This window comes from Electrophorus electricus, chromosome 6 (genome assembly GCF_041902795.1).
Source record: "Electrophorus electricus isolate QZ-2024a chromosome 6, ASM4190279v1, whole genome shotgun sequence".
Classification (NCBI taxonomy): Eukaryota; Metazoa; Chordata; class Actinopteri; order Gymnotiformes; family Gymnotidae; genus Electrophorus; species Electrophorus electricus.
Genome location: NC_137502.1, coordinates 15,047,501 through 15,067,704, shown reverse-complemented (window position 1 = coordinate 15,067,704; position 20,204 = coordinate 15,047,501). Strand labels below are relative to the sequence as shown.

The 20,204-nt window shown below is 41.7% G+C and overlaps 1 protein-coding gene and 1 long non-coding RNA gene across 18 annotated transcripts in view; one reads left to right on the top strand and one right to left on the bottom strand.

Annotated features, from left to right (window-relative positions):
- Nucleotides 1-693: 693 nt before the first annotated feature.
- The window catches only part of large2 (LARGE xylosyl- and glucuronyltransferase 2), a 39,674-nt gene continuing 20,163 nt past the window's right edge, over nt 694-20,204 (bottom strand). For 15 of the 17 annotated variants that reach the window (XM_081715652.1, XM_081715653.1, XM_027012721.3 and 12 more), the window contains 14 exons: nt 11,885-12,089; nt 7,843-8,132; nt 7,371-7,453; nt 6,992-7,115; nt 5,703-5,874; nt 5,516-5,620; nt 5,271-5,383; nt 4,997-5,122; nt 4,457-4,612; nt 3,708-3,871; nt 3,194-3,472; nt 2,942-3,088; nt 2,573-2,768; nt 694-2,488 (listed from right to left, as the gene is read on the bottom strand). In XM_081715652.1, the coding sequence (XP_081571778.1) occupies nt 2,291-2,488; nt 2,573-2,768; nt 2,942-3,088; nt 3,194-3,472; nt 3,708-3,871; nt 4,457-4,612; nt 4,997-5,122; nt 5,271-5,383; nt 5,516-5,620; nt 5,703-5,874; nt 6,992-7,115; nt 7,371-7,453; nt 7,843-8,132; nt 11,885-11,984 (2,253 nt within the window). In that variant the 5' untranslated portion in view covers nt 11,985-12,089 and the 3' untranslated portion in view covers nt 694-2,290. Of the gene's footprint in view, nt 2,489-2,572; nt 2,769-2,941; nt 3,089-3,193; nt 3,473-3,707; nt 3,872-4,456; nt 4,613-4,996; nt 5,123-5,270; nt 5,384-5,515; nt 5,621-5,702; nt 5,875-6,991; nt 7,116-7,370; nt 7,454-7,842; nt 8,133-11,884; nt 12,090-16,697; nt 16,736-17,530; nt 17,748-20,204 lie in introns of those variants that run through there. The other 2 variants (XM_027012729.3, XM_027012728.3) reach the window with 2 other exon arrangements.
- LOC145658511 (uncharacterized) lies at nt 8,090-10,821 on the top strand. The gene is made up of 2 exons (XR_014124092.1): nt 8,090-8,175; nt 8,864-10,821. It is a non-coding gene; the product is annotated as an uncharacterized LOC145658511 (long non-coding RNA).

Here is a 20,204-nt window from a genome sequence, read left to right as displayed (position 1 = left end):
GAGGTAAACATTTTCAACTTATCTGAATTATAATTTCAGCTTGTTCTCGTTAGTTTTGTATGTCATTCTTTTCCTCTATCCTCTTGAGACCCTATGTCAGGAGGAATTTTAAAATGTTCAGTGAAAATAAACCTTGCTGCCCTTTTACAAGTACATCACATTTACCGCAGACAATTTCTGATCAAAGACACTGCTTGGGTTCTAAATTTATTAGATGGTGCTGGTTACAAGTATCAAGGAAAATGATAAATGCCAACAAAGTCCAGGTATTTGGAGACTAAGACTCAAAAAAGACCCCCTAGCATGCATGAGCACAGATGTTTGATGAGCTTTGATTTGGAGGGTTTTCCACATCTTTCTCAAACACCAGATTTTGAACTTCCTGACATTCCTAACTCTTATCTTCCAAGAAGTCTGATTAGCATTAATGCTATGTCAGTGATCCAATCTCCTGATCAGGATTTAAACCAGCACTTTTCCATAAGAGATTAACAAAAAGAAAATAAGATTGACAGTCATTCTCTATCTATTTCTGTGCATTTTTTTTTCTTTTAAGCTTATCTTGGAATTCAGCCTTACCTCTCATGATGCAGCTTTGCTACATCAAGCCGATTTTCAGTTTCTCTGACGGACTGAGCCAGGACAAACCCCCACATACTTTGCAAAGGACATAAAAGACTTCAGCCAGCCATCTTAGAAAAAGGGCAAATTTATTTAAAGCACTTTGTCCCCTACATAGAAAAATATGATTGATTTAAGTCAACAATAATAATAAATAGAGTACCTCTTGCAGGCCCCGCTGACGTGTACAGTTGTACAATCAATATCCAGTTTTACAACACAGCAAAGGCACAGGCTGCACAAGTGTGCAGTCTACAGGGTGTATGGGAGGATGAGCAATGTAAGACAGGAGAACATTAATGACCCAGTGAAATGCCTCAGGTTGCGTCCTAGATTTGTTTGATCATTTTTGTGTATGTTCTACTCTTGTTGTTACATATCCTTTTAACCGAGTTATGGTTACATTGCAGCTTGACTGATATAGTAGTTGGTTAGATTATCAGTGATGATACATGAAGTGAATTTTACAGTCTAAATAAACATCTGATTCCAACAGAGAACAAGTGGGTTCTCACCATTTTGATGGTCCCTAGTGTGTGGTGCTACCCTCATTAACATGTCATAGTAGTCTATAGATATTTTCTATTTTTCAAACAAATGTGTATTTCTTTACATGTACAGGCTTAAGCTTGAGTGGTATCAGTGGAATTGATGAGAGCTGTGAAATCTAAACACTATGATGCTGGATATGGGATAAGCAGGCCATAACATGTGGGAAATTTGTTAAGTGAGAGTTATAAATGCAGCAATAACACATGTTGAGACCACAAATCATGCCCAACAGATATGAAAGCAGATATGCACTACTGGGTGTTCTCTAGTATCCCCACTAAACAAAATATGCATCCTCATGAAGCCTTCACTTTCTCAATCCCCTAAGGTACTCTGTTTGTAGAAAAAAAGTGACTTGTCTTTCAGTCTCATAATCAAAACCTACACTGCAAATCAATCTCCATAATTTGTTCACAATATTTTTTTTAAAGAAACAGAAAGCATAAATATCTTAAATATTGAGGAAACAGTAAGGCTTCATCTGTCCCTTTAGTCTTGTCAATCTCTCCAGCCTCCAGTCCAGCAGAAGAGGCTTTGGAAAGCTCACACTTTTTCTCCAGCACTGCTCAACCCACCTGTTCCACCGGATTCACACAGTTGGGAGCAAAGCTACCATATGCCATATGCCAACAGTTTATTTTTACTGGAGAAAAAGCCCTGATTGTCAAAAAAGAAGGAAAAATAAAAAGAAAACGCCTTAATCATAATTTGTGTCAATGCTTTTATGCAAGTGGTACTCACCAGACTTCCATCAATACACAAACTGTAGACTTCATGTAGGGACCTGCTAGTCAGCAGTTGAAGTGTTTGGTCAAGTATTAGCCATTCATTTGGAGTGTCACCTTCTGTATCTCACTCCAGTCTCTGACATACCTCAGATTAAAGCCAACATCACTGTGTTCGAGTCTTTGATGTGGCACCTATATTCAAATATAAGGTTTACAGGTCCAGTCTTCTGATCCGCATTCAGCAGATTCTACACAGATGCAGGTGTGTGAAAGCGCAGTTCAGAACCTCCAGATACCCCAAACACTTTATAGAGCAGCAATGTGGCCAAAGGGCAACCACAAACTGAACTAAGGTGTCCTGATGAATGTACGTAAATGTAGGCTGAAGGTTAGATGTTCCTCTGAGCGGTGAGGTACTTTAGAGCGGCAGCACCATACTTTCGAGAGAGATCTTGGTGAAACTCATCCTTCAGTGTTGTCAAGCAGTACCGGTAACTTGCACTGGAGCGGAACTTTGAAATGTCAAAGCTAGGTGCATGGGGCATGTGGATCATGAAGGCATTTGGTAATACCATCAGCTCATACTCCTGTAATATAACCATTAATGCTCATTAAGTAGTAATTCTACCAAAAGTAATCAATAGTAACTCTTAAACTGGTAATACACTTACCTGTGCATCAAGCTCCATGATATGGGACACTTTGTTCCAGCCAAAGCCCACAAATCTCTGGTCATACTCAGGGCAATCACTCCTGACGACCACATAGGGCTCAAAATCAGCCTCCCATTCCACTTTGTAGGGTGTAGTGGCTGTCCTCCATTTGGCATAATTAGTTGGGGCATGACCCTTGGTCCAAACATGGTACCTACTCATGATAAAATTAATATTTGTTAAAGTTACTTTCAGCACTACTTATTATAGAAGTAGTGAATACATAAAGATATAATTAACAGTGAGATTTCAGACAGTTTGATTTTTGGTGCTATGACTAATTAAAACTTATGGAGATCTGGTTTCTGTGAGAGCTTTCCACCTTACCTGAAGGTGTAGAGAGTCCCCATATCAAGCATGGACAGCAGTTCAGCTTTGGATTTGGGAAAGGAGAGGCGGTATCTCAGAGTCTCAAAGGCCGGCACAACGAGAGCCTTTTTGGTGTTTGCCATATCCAATTGGACAATGGATTTTCTACAGAAATCAATTAGCAACAAGAATTAAAGTTAAATAAGTGAAGCTAAAGCTAAGAAAGAATTATTAAATGTAAACACTTTAAACAATTTAAATCTGACTGACCTGAGGTAATCATAGAGTCCATACATAGGGAGGAAATCAATGTCAGTTAGAAACACATAGGGAGTTTTTGCATTCCGGAGAGCTATGTTGCGGACCAGGTTAACAGGGTAGAACTGGCCCTCTTTGTAGACGATGTGGTATCCCACGTTCTTGCGATTTTTGAGGACCTCGGAGGCCTGGGCATAGCGCAAGAACTGCTGGGCCTCAGCATCGGACATGTAAAGAGCAAGACTGATGGGTCCTTCCCAGTGTTTGCAGATGGCCTCCAGCATTTGAAGTCTGTAGGAAACCACACATTACTGGTAGAAACAGCTTCAGGACAGGTTGATGAGGGGTGTTTATATAGAAAATGCCCGAGAAGGTTTATATTGAAAATAGTAACTTAATAAACCTCAAAATGCTGTCAGGATATCGATCCTTTAAAATCACCACATGTGGCTGCGGTTTGAATGATACTGACATGCTGTGCATCCATTGGTGCGTATGTGGGTATGTACATGTGGGTCTTCCTCACCTGTCCATGGAGAGCTGGGCTACTAATGTGATGTCCATGTCATCCTCAGTGGGTGTGTACTCATACTGCAGAAAATATAGGTGCACACGATGCACCATAATCCGCTCACGCCGGAAATCATAGCACTGGTCATCCTCATCAAGATCTTCCAGTGCTTTCTGAAGCTGAAAAACATAAATGCATAAGCGCCGTAGATGTAATGGTCCCCTGCTAGTATTCTTCTCCACATGGTCGGGTTCACCACGTGGTCCTTTGCACACACTTCCACTTGCTTTGTGTTTGCTTTTGCTATCATGCTCCACACAGGCATCTCATGTTCCCCCATCACTTAGCCATGATACCAATGCTTCAATCCACCCTTGATTTCCATCTATAAAGTCCATTTAATCATAATCCTCATTGTCAGTTATTGTTTCGATTTTATCGTCACCATTATCATTAAGTTTGTATTTACTTTTGTTTTCATTAAGCACCATTCTCTCCAAATTGCACGTATCCTACACGCTATCTTTGCACCACCATGTCAGTTAGAGGTCTAATTAAATTTTTAAATATATACCGTTATACTAAGAAATGTACATGTTGCATTAATAAGATTTGTATATGAGATATTCCTGTTCAAATAAAAGACCTTCAGGTATGGATTATTTATGTTAAAAAGCTAACCAACTTTGTCCATACACAACAAGAGGAGAGTTATGGTTAAGCTTTTTCCTGGATTGGGTCAGGAGACATATGAATTGACTCACCCGTGTGTTTTCAGAGCTGGCCTGACTTGGACACCCAAAGAGTTCCCGTCGGAGAAGATTCCCATCATACTCCAAGAAGGTCAAGTAAAGATTCCGGAAAAATTCCACATGCTTGTTTTTTACTCGCAGTTTTTTGGGAGAATTCCAGTGGATCACCTGTGAGAGAAAATAATACAAATAAAACCAGAAATCTATGATGGCTATATATGAGTGGGGTGATTTTTATTCATTTACTGTACCTGTTTTTCAGTGTGTTAAAGGAGTAGTTCAAACTTTTAACACTGAATAAAGTTATTTAAATAACTTTATGCTAACTGGCAGTTATTAGATGATATTTATTGTTAGCCATGTAAGCAAATTAGATTAAGCTATTTCTTTAATATTTAAAGCCCAATTCAAGTTCAAAAGGCAGTGACAGGGTATAAAAACAGACACCATGTTCAATATAATTACTTTTATATTATTCTATATTATTTTATATTATTACATTATTCTGAAGTCTTTACTTCCTGATTGGTTCATAAATACCTCATTCCTTACCTTAAGGTCTGACACTTCCGTGTAGCACTGCTCAGATCGGGTGTGGTCCGACAGTTGTACATTCCAGAAACAGGGCAGCTGGTGTACGAGGACAGGATTCTGCTTGATGAAGGCATTGAATATATCCTGTACCCACAGTTCAAAGTGCATATTGTTATTTCAGTGTAAGACTTTCACCACTGGGCTTTCAGGTTTTTTGCACTGATACATTGGACGCAATGGTACAGAGGACGCTGTTGGAGTAACAAAGACATCTCGATTCTAGCGCCCTCACCTGGTCGGCGAGGGAAGTGGACAGCATGCTCATTAACTCCCTTTCTGCTGTCAGTCTCCACATCTGCTCCCAGCTGATTCGCCGCAGTCTCTCCAAATAGAGCAAGATCACCCCTGTAGCAGTTGGGAATATTTTCATGATTCAAAGCCCAACTCAGCAAGCACCATGCAGTTTTTCCTCTCTATTATTAAGTGAACATTCAGTATGGTAGACATCCATTCATTACCCTGTGTTCTTCTCCTCACCTGTGTTAAACCCACGTCCTAGGGCTGGCCAGGGTTTGTGGTTCTTCCAGAGATTACCTAGGTACCAGTCACTCTGGTTCTCCACAAGCCCAATCACTTGTTTCTCTGCAATAAGAAAAGCACCATTGATTCATCATCTTTCAAACAGTATGTTTGGTTCAAAAGGAACAGTCATTAAAGTAATTACCTGTGAACTTTCTAAAGATGGCCCACAGCTCAGCAATGTCTGTAGCAAAGGTGATGTCTGTATCGAGCACAATGACCTTTGAGAGGTCAGAGGGCAGAGCTTTGGTAAGGGTGAGTTTCATCAGTCCATAAATTCCTGAATAGTGTTTGTTAGGTATCCATGACACTTCTGACTATATGAGAAGAGAGATACAAAAACAACAGATAGAAGAAGAGAGAGACAGAGAGAGAAAGACAGGGAGAAAGCTTTCATTTAAAAAGAATTGCCAGCAGACTCGATTACAGGCAGTCATTTTTTTATCTTAATGCCACTATTAAGCATAACCTTCAGATAGTTCTGTGGATCACCTGGACACTGCCTTGGGTCTGAACCGTTTTATAACAGTATCACTATTTATTCGCCACTTTTGTATGGTTTAATGGGTCGTTTTGCCCAGCTTAACATGCATATTGAAAATGAATGGCTGGAGGAGTTGAAGGTCAGATTGTCTAAGGGCACACAGAAGAGCAAAGAGAACCATACACATGTAGTGATTAGAGAAGCTTTGAGCCAAACAGCACTATCACAGGTGAAAGCACAATCAAGGAGAGAGACCAAGATAGAAAGAGAAAGAAAGAGAGAGAGAGAGGGAGAGGAGAGAGAAGAACAAGACTGAAAGAGAACGGACAAGAGAGAGGGAAATGAGAAACAGAGAGTATAGGATGAGGGGGTGTACAGAGAGCTGTATATAATATGGATTTATGTAGGAATAGTGAACCACACAAACACTACCACACAGTGCAACTGAAAAAGAAAAAAAAAACAAAAAACCCATTCTGAATAATTTAAAGCAACTGTACTGGGATTCATGTGCCACATTCTTTCTTTATAAAAAGAGTTGCACTATCACTTTAAATGTATGATCAAAAATGAAGTTTGAGTTCTGTGCTGTTCTTTGCAGTGAACCTCCTAGATGGAAGCAAAAGGTGTCCTGGAGAGATAGCGAGAGCGAAAATTTAAAAATAGAGAAATGTACACAAACTCCACCTACAGAAGCAGTGTCCTTCACTGCATCCTTTGATGTGTCTTTATGGTGACACTTGAAGAGAACAACCTTGTCTTGCACACTTGTATTAAGATGAGAGGGTTGTATTCTGCCTTGTTTGAAGGATCTGCAGCTGGCTACAGGTAGTTGCAGTGCTTTTTAAAGAGCCCTTGCGAAGGTTCTGCTGCTACCCCGAGGCATGGTGTCTGGGACGGAGGTTTAACAGAAGCGGTCGCATGCTCTCAACAAAACAGAGAGGTTTTACCTTTAATTCATCCGCGTCATAGAAGCTGATCTGCACCGACGGCACCATCCATGACTGGAACAGAGTGCTGAGGATCTGATTGGCTACTGTGTCGGTAATGAAATGGAAATGCAATGGGTTTCTCCTGGAAGCAGGAAGATGAACATTAGGCAGTCAAACATGTTCAAAAAACTCAGGCAGAGCCACCAAAATACTCAATAAAGGTCAGTAGAGAAGAAATTATTTCAGCTGTCTCTGGACAAATGTGTGCAAATGTTTTTGTATATTATCCACATATTAGGCTATAAATAACGTTGCAGGGGGGCAAGGGTTTGTCTGGACAATACTATGTATGGTGCAACACTGTTTACTTTCATTTAATTTGGTGCGGTGTCCTCACCTGTGGAACAGGATGGACTTGACCAGGGTGACCACGTCCCGGCTGGCGTTGTGACCAGCACACACACATGCCACGTGGATCAGCTATATGCACAAAGACAAAGAACAAGTATTTGCATGTTGAATACTCAGTGGATGTACTACATATAGCATTTTAACTGATAAATGCCTTAGAGTTTCTTGGAGCCTCTGGGTACCTACTGTTTGCATTGCTAAGAGCTTTATCCCCTATGATGATTTTCTATGCCTACATCTCCTACAGTGCCTTAGTGGTGGCTATATTATGTTAAGTCCCTGTGACATGATGTGATCTCTAACACTCTTAATGACTCAGTATTCCACTGATAATGTCACTGAATTTCTTTTCTTCCCTTTTTGCTTCTCTTTGCGGTTGATGAGGCCTACATCTCCCACAATGCCATTGTGCACCACTGATTTAGGCAGGACTATATCTGCAATGAAAATTGTCTTACCTCACACTTCTCTGCTGTGGGAGAGCGGGCACACTCGCTGTGATTGGCCCGTTCCTCTGCAGTGTTTTCCACATCTTCTGGACCTGTGTCTGCTGATGCCACCCACTGCTGGTTGCCATAGTTACCCTCACCCGGTTGGGCAGCCAGGCCCTGCGATTGGCTGAGCTGGAGGCGGATCTGCCGGTTCTCTTCCTCAACCTGTCGCACCCGTGACTCCAGGACTTCCCGCTCAAGTAGCCGCGCCTCCGTCGACTCCACCAGACACGGGGAGAGGAGCAGGGAGCGCCCGTCTGTAACAACACAACAAGAGGGATTTCACAGATGGTTGTTTAGGTAAAACAAAACAATATTTACACTGCTGTTTGACTTATTATTACCCTAAGTGCTGAGTATTTATTGTCTGTTGGCAGTTGTCTGTTATTATTTAATTATTGCCTGTGTCTCATGTAATCCTGAGAATATCTTTTTTTGTTGCTGTTTTATATACATTTGCAGGGGATATGTCTTTAAAGTGGCACTGGACTTTAAAAAGTTTCAATTGAAAGTTGAACCATATGCAAAGAGACCCTTTAATTTAGTCTTTGCTGTTTTTCTAAATGACACAGAGAGGAATAATGTCTCTGCTCTAAAATGTCCCAACCTACCTATGTAGATGTCGTAAAACTACAAATTTGAAAAAAATGAATCTGTTTTTGGCTTGTGAAATGAAATATTCATATCATAATGTCATACATATTGGCAATGTGAATTTAAGTGGTTTTCACACTGCACTGATAATTCAAGTGTGAAGCCGTCAGAACACAGGACACACTGCACTGAAACTGCAAAGCCATTGCTTTCTCTCTCTTCACCCGTAACAGGAACAGCACACTCTCTAGACATGCAGAATTCAGTGCTGGCAAAACACACTATATGCACCCCAGTCCCTTTATTAGAAACACCTTGTAAATGTATAGCTATCGAGCACATCTGTTGCCATGGAGAGTTGAAGTCTTTATCAGCAGTTTGTTTCTTTCTACAGGATCATTATTTGTGGGACCTTTTTGAGTAATGCACCAGTCTTCACCCAGCAGTGACAGTGTGTCAAATCTGCTGCAACACTGCCTTGCATGATAACTGTCACGGAACGCTCGCTTCACCGCGAGTCACGTGGTTTGGCCCGCCACGTGCAGTGGGAGGACCTTCATTTGTGGCCACGCCTGCACACAGCTGCACCTTGTCTTGTCTATGTGTATTTAAACCCGTGTCACTGTGTGCAGTGTCCTTGGTCATTGTTGGTGTAAAGTGTTAATGTTCTTTTCGTCATTGTTAAAATGTATGCGTGTTCATCGTGTTTGTTTAATGTCAGCTGTTACATGTTCATGTTCATGTTTGTGTTTATCGTTTGTAATACGTGTGAGTGCCATTATCGTTTTGTGTTAATAAATGTTCGTCCACATCGCTGGAGTCTGTGTGTCCTGCCCTTCGGCACTCGGGCCACCACGCGTTACAGAATGACCAACCACCACAGGAGGCCAGCGCCTGCAGCAAAAGACGGACTTCCTAGTGGGAGGTGCGTGAGCACTTCCTGCACTGCCACCTCTTAGATCCCAGGAGATTGGGAAGAGGACCGCAACTGGTGTTCGGGTCCACTCCGGAGGTGGAGGGGAACACCCCTAGGAATTTCTTGAGGGAGGGCTAAGGCTGAGCTTTGGTTGAGGAGGACCGAGGGGCACCACAACGACCAAAAAGAGGGCAGTTGGGTGGAGCCGGCGGGATCTCCGGAGTCCCTTCCCTTCAGCGGACTCGCCAGCTAGACTGGAAGGGTCTGCCCAAAGACTCGGAGGCAAACCACCTCTGGAACGCTCCTAGAGCGGTGGGAGAGGGGAGGACCATTGGGGGAGGTAGCACGTCTGGAACCGGGATGGATTTGCACCTCCGCATGTCCGTTGAGGCGAGGACAGAGGGCGCCACGTCACGGTGCCTTATATGGTTGTGTGTGGGTGCTATTGTGTGTCTGTGTTTGCGCCTTGGGCGCAACATCATTGAGAGTGTACCAGGCTGCCCTGAGAGAGGCAAGGAAGCTTCCTTTCTCCGTCTCGCTGCGAGGTCTCCCTTGCTGACAGCACCTGGCCTGCCTGGTACTAGATGGGCACCTGGCTTGGCCGTGCTGTGTGTTTACGTGTGTTCGCGTTCATTGGATGGACACGTCAGGAGCTGCACCCCTTGGGAGGGGGTTCTGTCACGTAATGCTTGCCTTCCGTGAGTCACGTGGGTTGGCCCGCCACGTGCAGTAGGAGGGTCTTGTTTGTGTATTGGTAACGACGCCTGCACACACCTGCACCAGGGTTAGTGTTTCATTTGTGTATTTCAACCCCAGTCGAAGTGTGCAGGTTGTCGGTTATTGTCGTCGTTTACGTTTGTTCACATTGTCTATGATAACCGTATGTCTCTTCATGTTCACTTCTTGGATGATATGTTATCCGAGACCATGGTTTATGTTAACCATGGTGTTAACAATGGTCTATCATGGTGTTAACAGTGGTTTACCATGAAAAATAATATCCAGTCAGCAGCGATCTTGTGGTCAAATACTGATTGGTGTTGAACAAGGAAAAGTGCAATGAATTGCGCATCGCACAATTTGTAGTCATTCATTTCTAAAACATGCATAAGATAGTTAGTAGCATATTACAAAAGTATCCAGTGAGTGTAGGTGGATAGTGTTTCTAGTAAAGTTGGCAGTGAATGTAACAGCCAAAGATCAAAGATCACAACAAAGATGCATCAGAAAATCTTTTTAACTCCATATCCCTCAAATAGAACCATTACACAGACTGAAAAAAACCTTCCAGGAATAGTTTTACCTATCACTGCTGGCTTTTCACATCTAAAAGCAGGCTCTTTGCTGTGTATCATCACATGTCTTATTCAGAGATGTACAGATGGAATACACTGTAAGAACAGGGAAAATAAAAGCTAATGGTCTTTGATGTTTAATCTTGTTACATCAGTGTCTTTTGAGGAATTATAAAATCTGTTTTTCTATTTAAAGCCTGTTTGCTACTGCAAAAAAAGATTTATATTTTTTATTTCTTCCCTGTGTGGCATGGTTCTTCAGACTACACTCTCACTCTTTCATTTTAGGGAATTCATCTATACACACACACCTGCACCAAGGCATCATTCTGTTTATTACCACAGAGGAGTGTGAGAAACTCAGTACTTGCACTTTGGTCCAAGATACTCAGTAACATAATGCATAATGCACACACACAAACACACATATGCCTGCACAAATATACACACACGCACACACGTGCACACACACACCCTCTCTATCTTTTGAACTGTAATTAAGTGGAACTCATTTTCGCTCTCTTCAAGTGTTTTGTGTGTAGACACTGTCAGTCTTGACTGCATTGACAGCTTGCTCATTTATAAATCTTATATGACTCTGCTTGCTTCATTACACTTCTCCTACACACAAACAGGACAGGGGTGAAAAGAACCTGCGATTCTCTCTTGATCGTGATTCTTAACAGAATAAGCATGAACAAGCTTCACTTTTTATTGTTCATGCTTGTTCATGCTTATTCTGTTAGGAATCAGGATCTGAAGCACAGGTTCTTTTCGCAGGTTCAGTATAACATGACAACAGGTCTCCTCTGTAAAACTGGTTCATTAACCACCTAAATCTAAACAACACTTTATGCATATGACTTGAAGTTAGCAATGATTTTCAGATCATTGGTAGAATGTTGAACATTTTCCTTCCTAAACACCAGACACACATGAAGCTTCATTTCTATGCTCAGAGTGACTTTATTACTCTAGTCTGCTTGGAAAGCTAAACTAACATGATTTCACGGAAATGGCATCCAGCTGTATTACCACCAAGGTTTATTATTGCTGTATTGTATTTAATATTGTGCATGTATACCAATGTTATCTGTTGTATTTATTTGCTGCTGTAAGACACACCTCCCTGGAAGTGAATCCTGAAATGTTTCAGGGTCTCTGGTGTTCCCAGCAGGCAGGGAGAGGGAGGTTCAGAACTCACTTTCCAGGTTTCCAGCAAGCAGGTAGAGCCAAGTCAGCAGGACGACGAAGCTCAGAGACACCAACGCCAGCTTCAGCTTCCCCCGGCACGGGCAGTGCATCCTGGGAATGGAGGCAGGCGAGCGGGAGGGCAGGGCTCAGGGGCGAGGAGGAGGGGCTTCAGGTAGGGCTCAGCCTTACTCTGCCTCCCTGCAGCATCTTCTTATCTGCAGACAAGACAGACAGAAATGTGGTGTGCATTCACATAACTGAACAGAGCATTCCAATGACTCAAAGACAAACAAAATGAATTCCAGGTTGTGATACAGTGTCATCAGCAATGACATAAAACCATATGGTACAACTCATTAAAAAACTCAGTACCTAGTCAGTCTGTTAAGTAATGTTATTGTCTATTTTTCCATTTGTCATTCAGCTATCTCTTAATAGTCCTATAGGCTTGCAGAGTTATCTTGAGTTCAGCTGATCTATGTCAGAGCAGAGAAGCACGCTATTCTTCTAGCTGTCAGCTTATGGTTTTGCCTTTGTCCCGCCACTATGTCATCTACACACAAAGCAGCACTTCTACTTACATCTCTCTTAATCAAAGCACACATGCCGTGAGACTCTCTCCCTCATTCCCCAAAATGCACATAAACAAAGCGGAGAGAGTGAGAAAGAGAGAGAGAAAGATGCTGCATCCAACCCCCTGTGGTTATTATTTTTTTTTTATGACCTTAATTAATCATGCTTCACTTTAATTAGACACCTGCCTGCAGGAAACAAGATTGGATGTTGCCAATAACAGAAAACATCAAGTTTATTAAAAGCGGGACACTATTCAGCAGGAGATAAAAAGAAAGGGAGAGAAAGAAAGAAGGTGAGAGAGAGAGAAAGAGAGCGAGAGATAAAGAGAGCGAGATTATTAAGTTTTTGTCCATGGGGATCTGTGATATGCCGTCTGAGATGCTGACTGCGCACCTGAGTTTTCTGTTCATTAATAAACCACAGAGCCGCGGAACACAGAGTTGTGCTCGGATAGGCTGTCTCGGCCACCATGCGGCAGGTTATGACTTGTGATCTCAGGATGCAATGCCATCCTGTCATATTAAACAAACTGCTCTTTAACGAGTATTGATGATGGGCCCAAGCGGAATCTGTTTTTGCTGATCTGAAAATTACTTCCGTTAAAATCCTTTGAACTCCCTCCCCCTTTTTCTGCTTTTGCCATCTGCTTGCACCATGCTGCAGTATGAAAGCATAGTTCTAAATAAATAAAATCACCTTTCGCGTCTATAAAATATATATATGGCCGCATGGGTTTTATTCTGTCCACAAACACTAAAATCACCCAGCCACCGAGGCTGCTTTCCTGGCAATCAGGATGGAATATGACATCTTGGAGCAGGATGGTAGAATGGCTTCACTTTTAGATTTTTTAAGTAATAAGCATTGTTTAAGTAATAAACTAATTACTGTTACTAATTAGTGGCATGTTGTGCCACATTGTGCTTTGTGATGGCCTGTGCTGTTCTGTGTCACGCTGTCACGCTGCTGCTCTGCTCCATATGCACTGTAGCCCTCTTGCAGCACCAGACTCCTCACTCTGACCGTTTGTTTCCTCACCCTGGGAGCACTCCAACTCTGACTGCAACATGTCTGCCAAATACACCCGATCGCGGTCGCCCACGCACACACAACATCTCCCCCCATTTTCTCAGGGACAGATGCATGGACAAGCAGTGAATAAACAGAAATCTACTGGAGGAAGCGTGGAAAAGGTCCAAGCAGGCCCATAACTGCAGGGACCTTGAACAGAGACGGAATCCAACAGCATAAGTGAGTGACAGCTAAATATTTTTCTGATATCATTCATGATATCATCTGTCCTAAACCTTATTTCCTTTTTAATACCATTAATACCTTTTTTAATATCCCACAATTGGCCTGACTTGATGTCTCCTTAGATACTTATGAAATGTTCTGACACTTCTCAGACGCAAGATTGCGATCATTAGAGCTCTCAACTCATTCCCTTCTTTTAACCCATCCATGACTGTCACTTGCCCTGCTGATTTTAACCAGTTGGAGCCTGTGTCTCTTTCCCTCCTAAATCATTGGTCATATGAATTTGTCAGTGTGTCCCACAGATGTTGTTCCCCTTTGCCTTTTTGAAGAGGTTTTTGAGTCTATTGGGACAAACAGCCAAGCAATTATGAACAGCAGCCTTGCCTCAGGTAATGTACTGGCAAATATTAAGCACGCGGTAATGTTACCAATGATTAAAAAACCCTATTTAGACTCCTCAGTCCTCTCTAATTTTAGGACAATTTCTAAACTCCTGTTTCTTTAAAAAAAAAAAAAAAAAACTTGGAGAAAACTGCACAACTTTAGTTGTAATTCAGGGTATTATTGAGATGTTCGTGTCTGATTTTAAAGCCCTCCAAAGCACTGATTCTGCACTTTTAAAAGTTTTTAATGATCTCTTATTAGTCACTGACTCAAGGGATTCTGCCATTCTTATGCTTTTAGACCTCATAGCTGCTTTTGACACAGTATAGTATCGTCTTTTCTGGCTTGGGGCACAGTGTCAGCATTAAAGGTACTGCCCTAGAGTGGTTCAGATCCTACTTTTCTGACAGAGGTTTTTCTGTCAGCCATGGGTGATTTTGTATCCTCCTTAGTGTCTTTTCCCTTTGGAATCCCCCAGGGTCTATTCTCAGGCCAATCCTATTCTTTCTTTATATGCTCCCCATAGGGGTTGGGGTGGGGGGGGGGTTCATTCTTAGAAAATATGGTATTAAATATAGTAGAAAATATGGAGATAAAACCCTTTTTTTTCTGGCTTTGAGACATAAAAGCCTGGATGGCTTTAATCTTTTTACATTTTAATGAATAAAATAAAGAACAAAGTCCTGTTCCTTGGACCCAGAAGTGCCTGTGATGACCCTCATATCTATCTTGGTCGACTAGAACCTTTTAAAAGACCTGCTGTACAAAATTTGAGTGTGATAAAAGGAAGTGATTTTAAATTGGATAAACAAATAAACTCAGTGACAAACAGCTTTTTTCAACCAAGGCTCTTAAAAGGTTAGGACCTTTTTGTCATTTAATGACTTTGAAAGGGTTATACATGCTTTCATCTCATCCTGCCTCATCCGGACTACTGTATTGCCTTTTATGATGGTATTAGACAGTTCAGTGGCTTTAGGACTGAGTTTAAGATTTTATTGTTTGCCTACATATCCTTAAATTGTCTAGCAGCAACCTTTTAATCTCTGACCTATAAAACTGCAGGTTCCATCAAAGTCACTCAGATCCACTGACCATCTCCTTCTGGTCATAGATCATAGATCATGGAAGATGTGCCTTTGCATGTTAGACTGGACCCTACCCAACCTGTTTTTGAATCTCATCTAACAACTAATTGTCTTGGCTTTTAATTCAGTATGAAAGTTTTTCTTTTGTGTTAGTGGTTTGGTCCTGTTTTTTGTTGGTGGTGGTGGTGTTGTTTCTCCTTTGCCATTAGTTAAACTGGCCTTGCATCTTAGTTATTTTATGGTTTTTGCTAATTTGATTGTACAGCACTTTGGTCAACTGCTGTTGTTTTTAAATATGTTTTATAAATATATAAATGAAATGAAATGAAATGAAATGAAAATGATGATGCTACACAGGAAGCTCAAAGCTAAAGTAACAGTGTGCCTCTGCAAAGAAGGGCCTGAGCCTTGAAACAGCTCAGTTTCATTAATGGCCTTTATGAAATATAATCCAAAGTAATTAACCATGAGAAGACTGCACAGGATTGTTTATAGTAAAGGCATTCAAATCAATTAATAATTGCACTGAATTGCACCTATTACATACCTATTCCCAGACTAAAATGAACATAGGAAGCCAAGGTTAATTTGACGTTGCTTGACACTGGACACCTTTCTCCTTAATCCTTCCTGATGGAGTACTTCCTCCTCCAGACCCCTCTCTGCACACATCCTGTGTAGCTCAGCGAGGCCCAGGTCCAGTCAGGCATACGCAGGCCTGGGCTCTTTCAGCCTTTTCTGCCCTTTCCTATGTCATCTGAGTCCTTCAGCATGATTTTCTCTCTCGTTCGCTCCCTTCTTTCTCTTTTTTAATCTCTTCTCTCGCTTTCTCTTGTATCCTTCCCATAGTCTCTCTCTCTCTACCTCCCCTCTGTCTTTCTCTTTCTTTGTTCTGCTCCTCCTCTCTTCCCACCGACACACTGCTGTGTCCCAGTGCACGCTAGCCATGACAAAAAGGACGATGGCCGTGAGGCCAAATGGTCAGTTACCAGCTATATGCCCCGTTGCAGCCAGAGGGAGCCTTTCAGCTTCTGCCAATCTGTCTCCTCTTCCAAGTGCTCCTCCAGCTAATGACCCCCCAGCCCCCCTTATTAGGCCGCTCTGACCCCTAATGACATGAGAATAATTAGGAAAGGCACAGTGGGTGTTTGTCATATGACCCGTGGGAAGCGATTCAAATGCAGACCCAATGTCTGAATTACTCAGGCATGTGCACTTCTTTTATTTTAACTCAGTGCCATGAGAATATAATGCATTTCATGTGATAAGCATTGGAGGTAGAATAAAAAGACAAGAAACTCCTTGAAAAACAAGAAAGCTTAGAATGGATTTTTTCAAGTTTTGTCCTATCTTTTTTATCTTGAAAAGAAATCCAAACTGGATCATTTACAAATACAGGCTGAAACCTATTCTCAGCTTACGCAATGTTAACCAAAGCCTTCCCAAGCAGGACCCCCATAACACACACACACACACACACACACACAGCTAGCTGCGTCAGCACAAGGAGCTCACCTGCCTGCCATCTCTCATCTCCTCTTCATTAGCATTCTCTGATAAGAAAACACAGGGGAGTGGCTGTGAACCAGGAGACTTTTGGCCCCCGGGGGAGGGGTGGGGATTGGGGAGTAACCCCTTGCCGACGAATCTGCGCACGACTCCCAGGTTATATTTACATTTGCGTATAACCATACAGATCCTTCGCTTTACTTCACTTTACTTTCATGCTATAGCAGATTTGAAATATCAAAAAAATAAAGCCATGGACGTTGCCTCAGCCAAACCCGACCAGCAACCGAAAGCGAACAAAACATACATTGCACTGTGATGCTCTTTCGTACGGCTTTAAGTAACGATGACATGTAGGGGTACTGAGACTGGCAGGTTTAAGAGGTGATGGTAAACCTTAACCCCAGGCACACATAAAGAGGAAAGAGAAGGGGAGGGTGGGCAGAGAGAAGTGGGCTGGTATGAAGATGGCTAGCTGGGCAGCTTTAATGAGGATCTTTTGTCGAACAAGCAACAAAACAAAATGCTTATGGTCCAGTGGGATAAAAGCTTTAGTAAAGCAGGAGGAAAGGCTGTAGATAAGAAATATAGAAGCAGAAAGGCCCTGGTGACGTTTACAGCCTTCTTCCTCCCCTCATGTGCAAAAGAGAAGGATGCACATAAAACTACAAAAGGCCTGCGCATGCAGCCTTTTGTTCCTACGATCCTTCAGTAACTTTTCTCTCTCTCTCTCTCTCTCTCTCTCTCTCTCTCTCTCTCTCTCTATCTCTCTCGCCGTCACCAGCCAGAACACAAAATTGACCTTTCATGTCATGCAAAACAGTCAAAAACAGACTGACCAGTTTTCAAGATCTGGCCCTCACTCTGAAAGAGAGTGCCGAGTCGTAGTGGGTTTTCCCTGGCACAGCCCTGCAACATTGCGTCCCTTCTTTCGTGTTGTTGTGGCAGTGTCAAAAGCTGCCCTTTAACTGCCTGCCTGATATACCAAATGTGTGGGAGTTTTGTACTGAAGTGACCTTCTGCAACTGATACACTCATGTGGCATAACACGAGTGAGAACATCATTCTAAAGACTGGATACTCTATTCAAATCAACTTTGTTGTGTGACTTGGATGGCATGTTCACTGGAGTTAGTCACTGAAGTTACCTATGGATAGCTATATATATATATATATATATATATATATATATATATATATATATATATATATATATAAAATTCTTAAGATCTTTCCTTCTTCTGCTCCTTTTTTTATAACAGTGAGTTAAGAGGCAGGCTTCAAGAAGGGCTGACACAACCTCATAGCTCATGTCAATCAGGCTGCACTGAAAGTATGATAATGTGATTAAAGTGGGCTGGAATAATCTCTGTGGAGTGGACCTGGCATTAGCACAGCGTTGCCCTTTTAAATGAGGGGCTTTTCAGCTGTGCATATAATCAGAGACAAGATCACACTGATTAAGACATAATCACCTTGCTGCTCCCACATACACATTTCTCTGTCTCTCTCTAACACACACACAATATATATATATATATATATATATATATATATATATATATATATATATATATATATATATATATACACACACACACACATCTGTTGCCTCTTAGAAATGTAGTTTTGTTCTTTTTTTATTCATCATATGGTCAGGAAGTAGCCTGGCCTCAACACTAGAATAACCAATCAATAGCAGCCACATTCATTATAACTATAAGCCAAGTGGATGGCAGATGTGTTCGTGTGTGAAGAGCCTAAAGCATCTGAAACTTAAAGTGTCTTTTCCCATCTATAAGTCACTAGAGTAGACCTGGCAGGCAGTAAGAACAGCTCTTCCAGGGCTTTGCCTTGCAGGACCATGGGCTCTCAGCCATCCGGAGTCGGTGACGGAGTCCATCCTTGAGTTTGATACCCTGTGCATTAGCAAGCTAATCTTCAAAAACACTCTTTTGCCCCCTCTCTCTCTCTCTTTCTCTCTCTCTCTCTCCATTCGTCTTTCCTTTCTCTATCCTCTCTATCCCTGGTTCTTCTCTTAACGTCCCCTTCACATGCTTGAGATGCCCCTTTGAAGCTTTAAACCCTGTTAATCTGCTTCTCTTCTCTCCCGCCAAGCCTCACAAATCAGATGCTCCTATCTCCTAGTGTCTCAGGCCTCACAAACGACAGTGGCTCAGTGGACTTAGAAAGAGACAGGCAGAGAGACATATGAGAGAGACAGAGAGAGAGAAAAAAAGAGTGAGACAGATAGACTGATTTTGAAGATGGCTTTAATGCACCAGGTTTGCATTCTATCCATAAATGTTCCCTAAGCACCCCAAAGTAACCAGCAGCCAACATACAGCACACAAGCCCTGCCAAGAAGAAATCATAAGCAATTATTCAGCTTCTTCTCAACAACACAGCATAACGCAGAAGGACACACACAGACTGACAGATTGGTCAAGAGGACAGAGTGAGAGAGGGAACAGACAAAGAGAAAGAAGATGAAGTTACAGGCTCTAGAAAAATATCTACACTCTAACAACGTTATGTCTCAGCTGTGCGTCAAGATTCCACAGAGAAATGCATTTCCCTCAGTCATGGGGTTACATTTCCTAATGCAAAATCCCACTGGTGTCTTAAGTGTCAGAGAGTAGCATCAATCAATCTGTAATAATTCTCTAGGCATGTAGAGCCTGAAAACCGCTCTGTTTAGAGACCAAGAAAAATCATAATGAGGCCCTGAAGCAAAGCTGATATGCTGTCAGATCTAATGTGAAAGGGTAGAGGAGCTGGATTATTTCATTATTAATATTGATTAATCAGAATAAATGGCTCCTTGGCTAATTTCCAACTCTAAAGTATGGTGCAGGTTGGGCAAAATAAATGCAGCACTTTCCAAGGAGCTGTTGGTAATTCGCCCCTGCTATATTAATCACTGTGGTGGAAGCATCAATTTTAAGTATATAGCCCCTAAATAAAGAATCAAAATTGAATAATCCTTAATGAATCCTTAATAACATTTTCCAAATATGTTTATATGTTCACATTTTTTAATTGTATTTCCAGTCAAAGAAAGCAGTCTGTATTTATGACCTGATCAATCTTCTAATCCTAAAGGTTTCCAGGTGTGTTTAGGTATTCTAGAATAACCAGGGAAAGGTATATATGGAACAGCTTGTTCTATGGCACATAGTTATTCATATGCACTATTGTACACAGTCTTTGTAGCTGATAATTCGTATTGTATGGTTGAACAATACTAAGCAAAATTGCTATGAAGAACCTTTGATAAGTCTGTATTTAAATTCTTTATGTTACATGCAGTATGTGTTCTTGGATTAATTCATAACACTTTCCCAATCACACACACACAGAGATACAAATCTTTAACACGTTCTGTACCTTAGGGAGACATAACACACCTTTTGTGCAGTATTAAAGCACAACCTTCACCACGAGGTACATATATTGCATTTAAACTGAAGGAGAAAAGATATAAAGTGGGGCACAGCCTACCTCTACAGG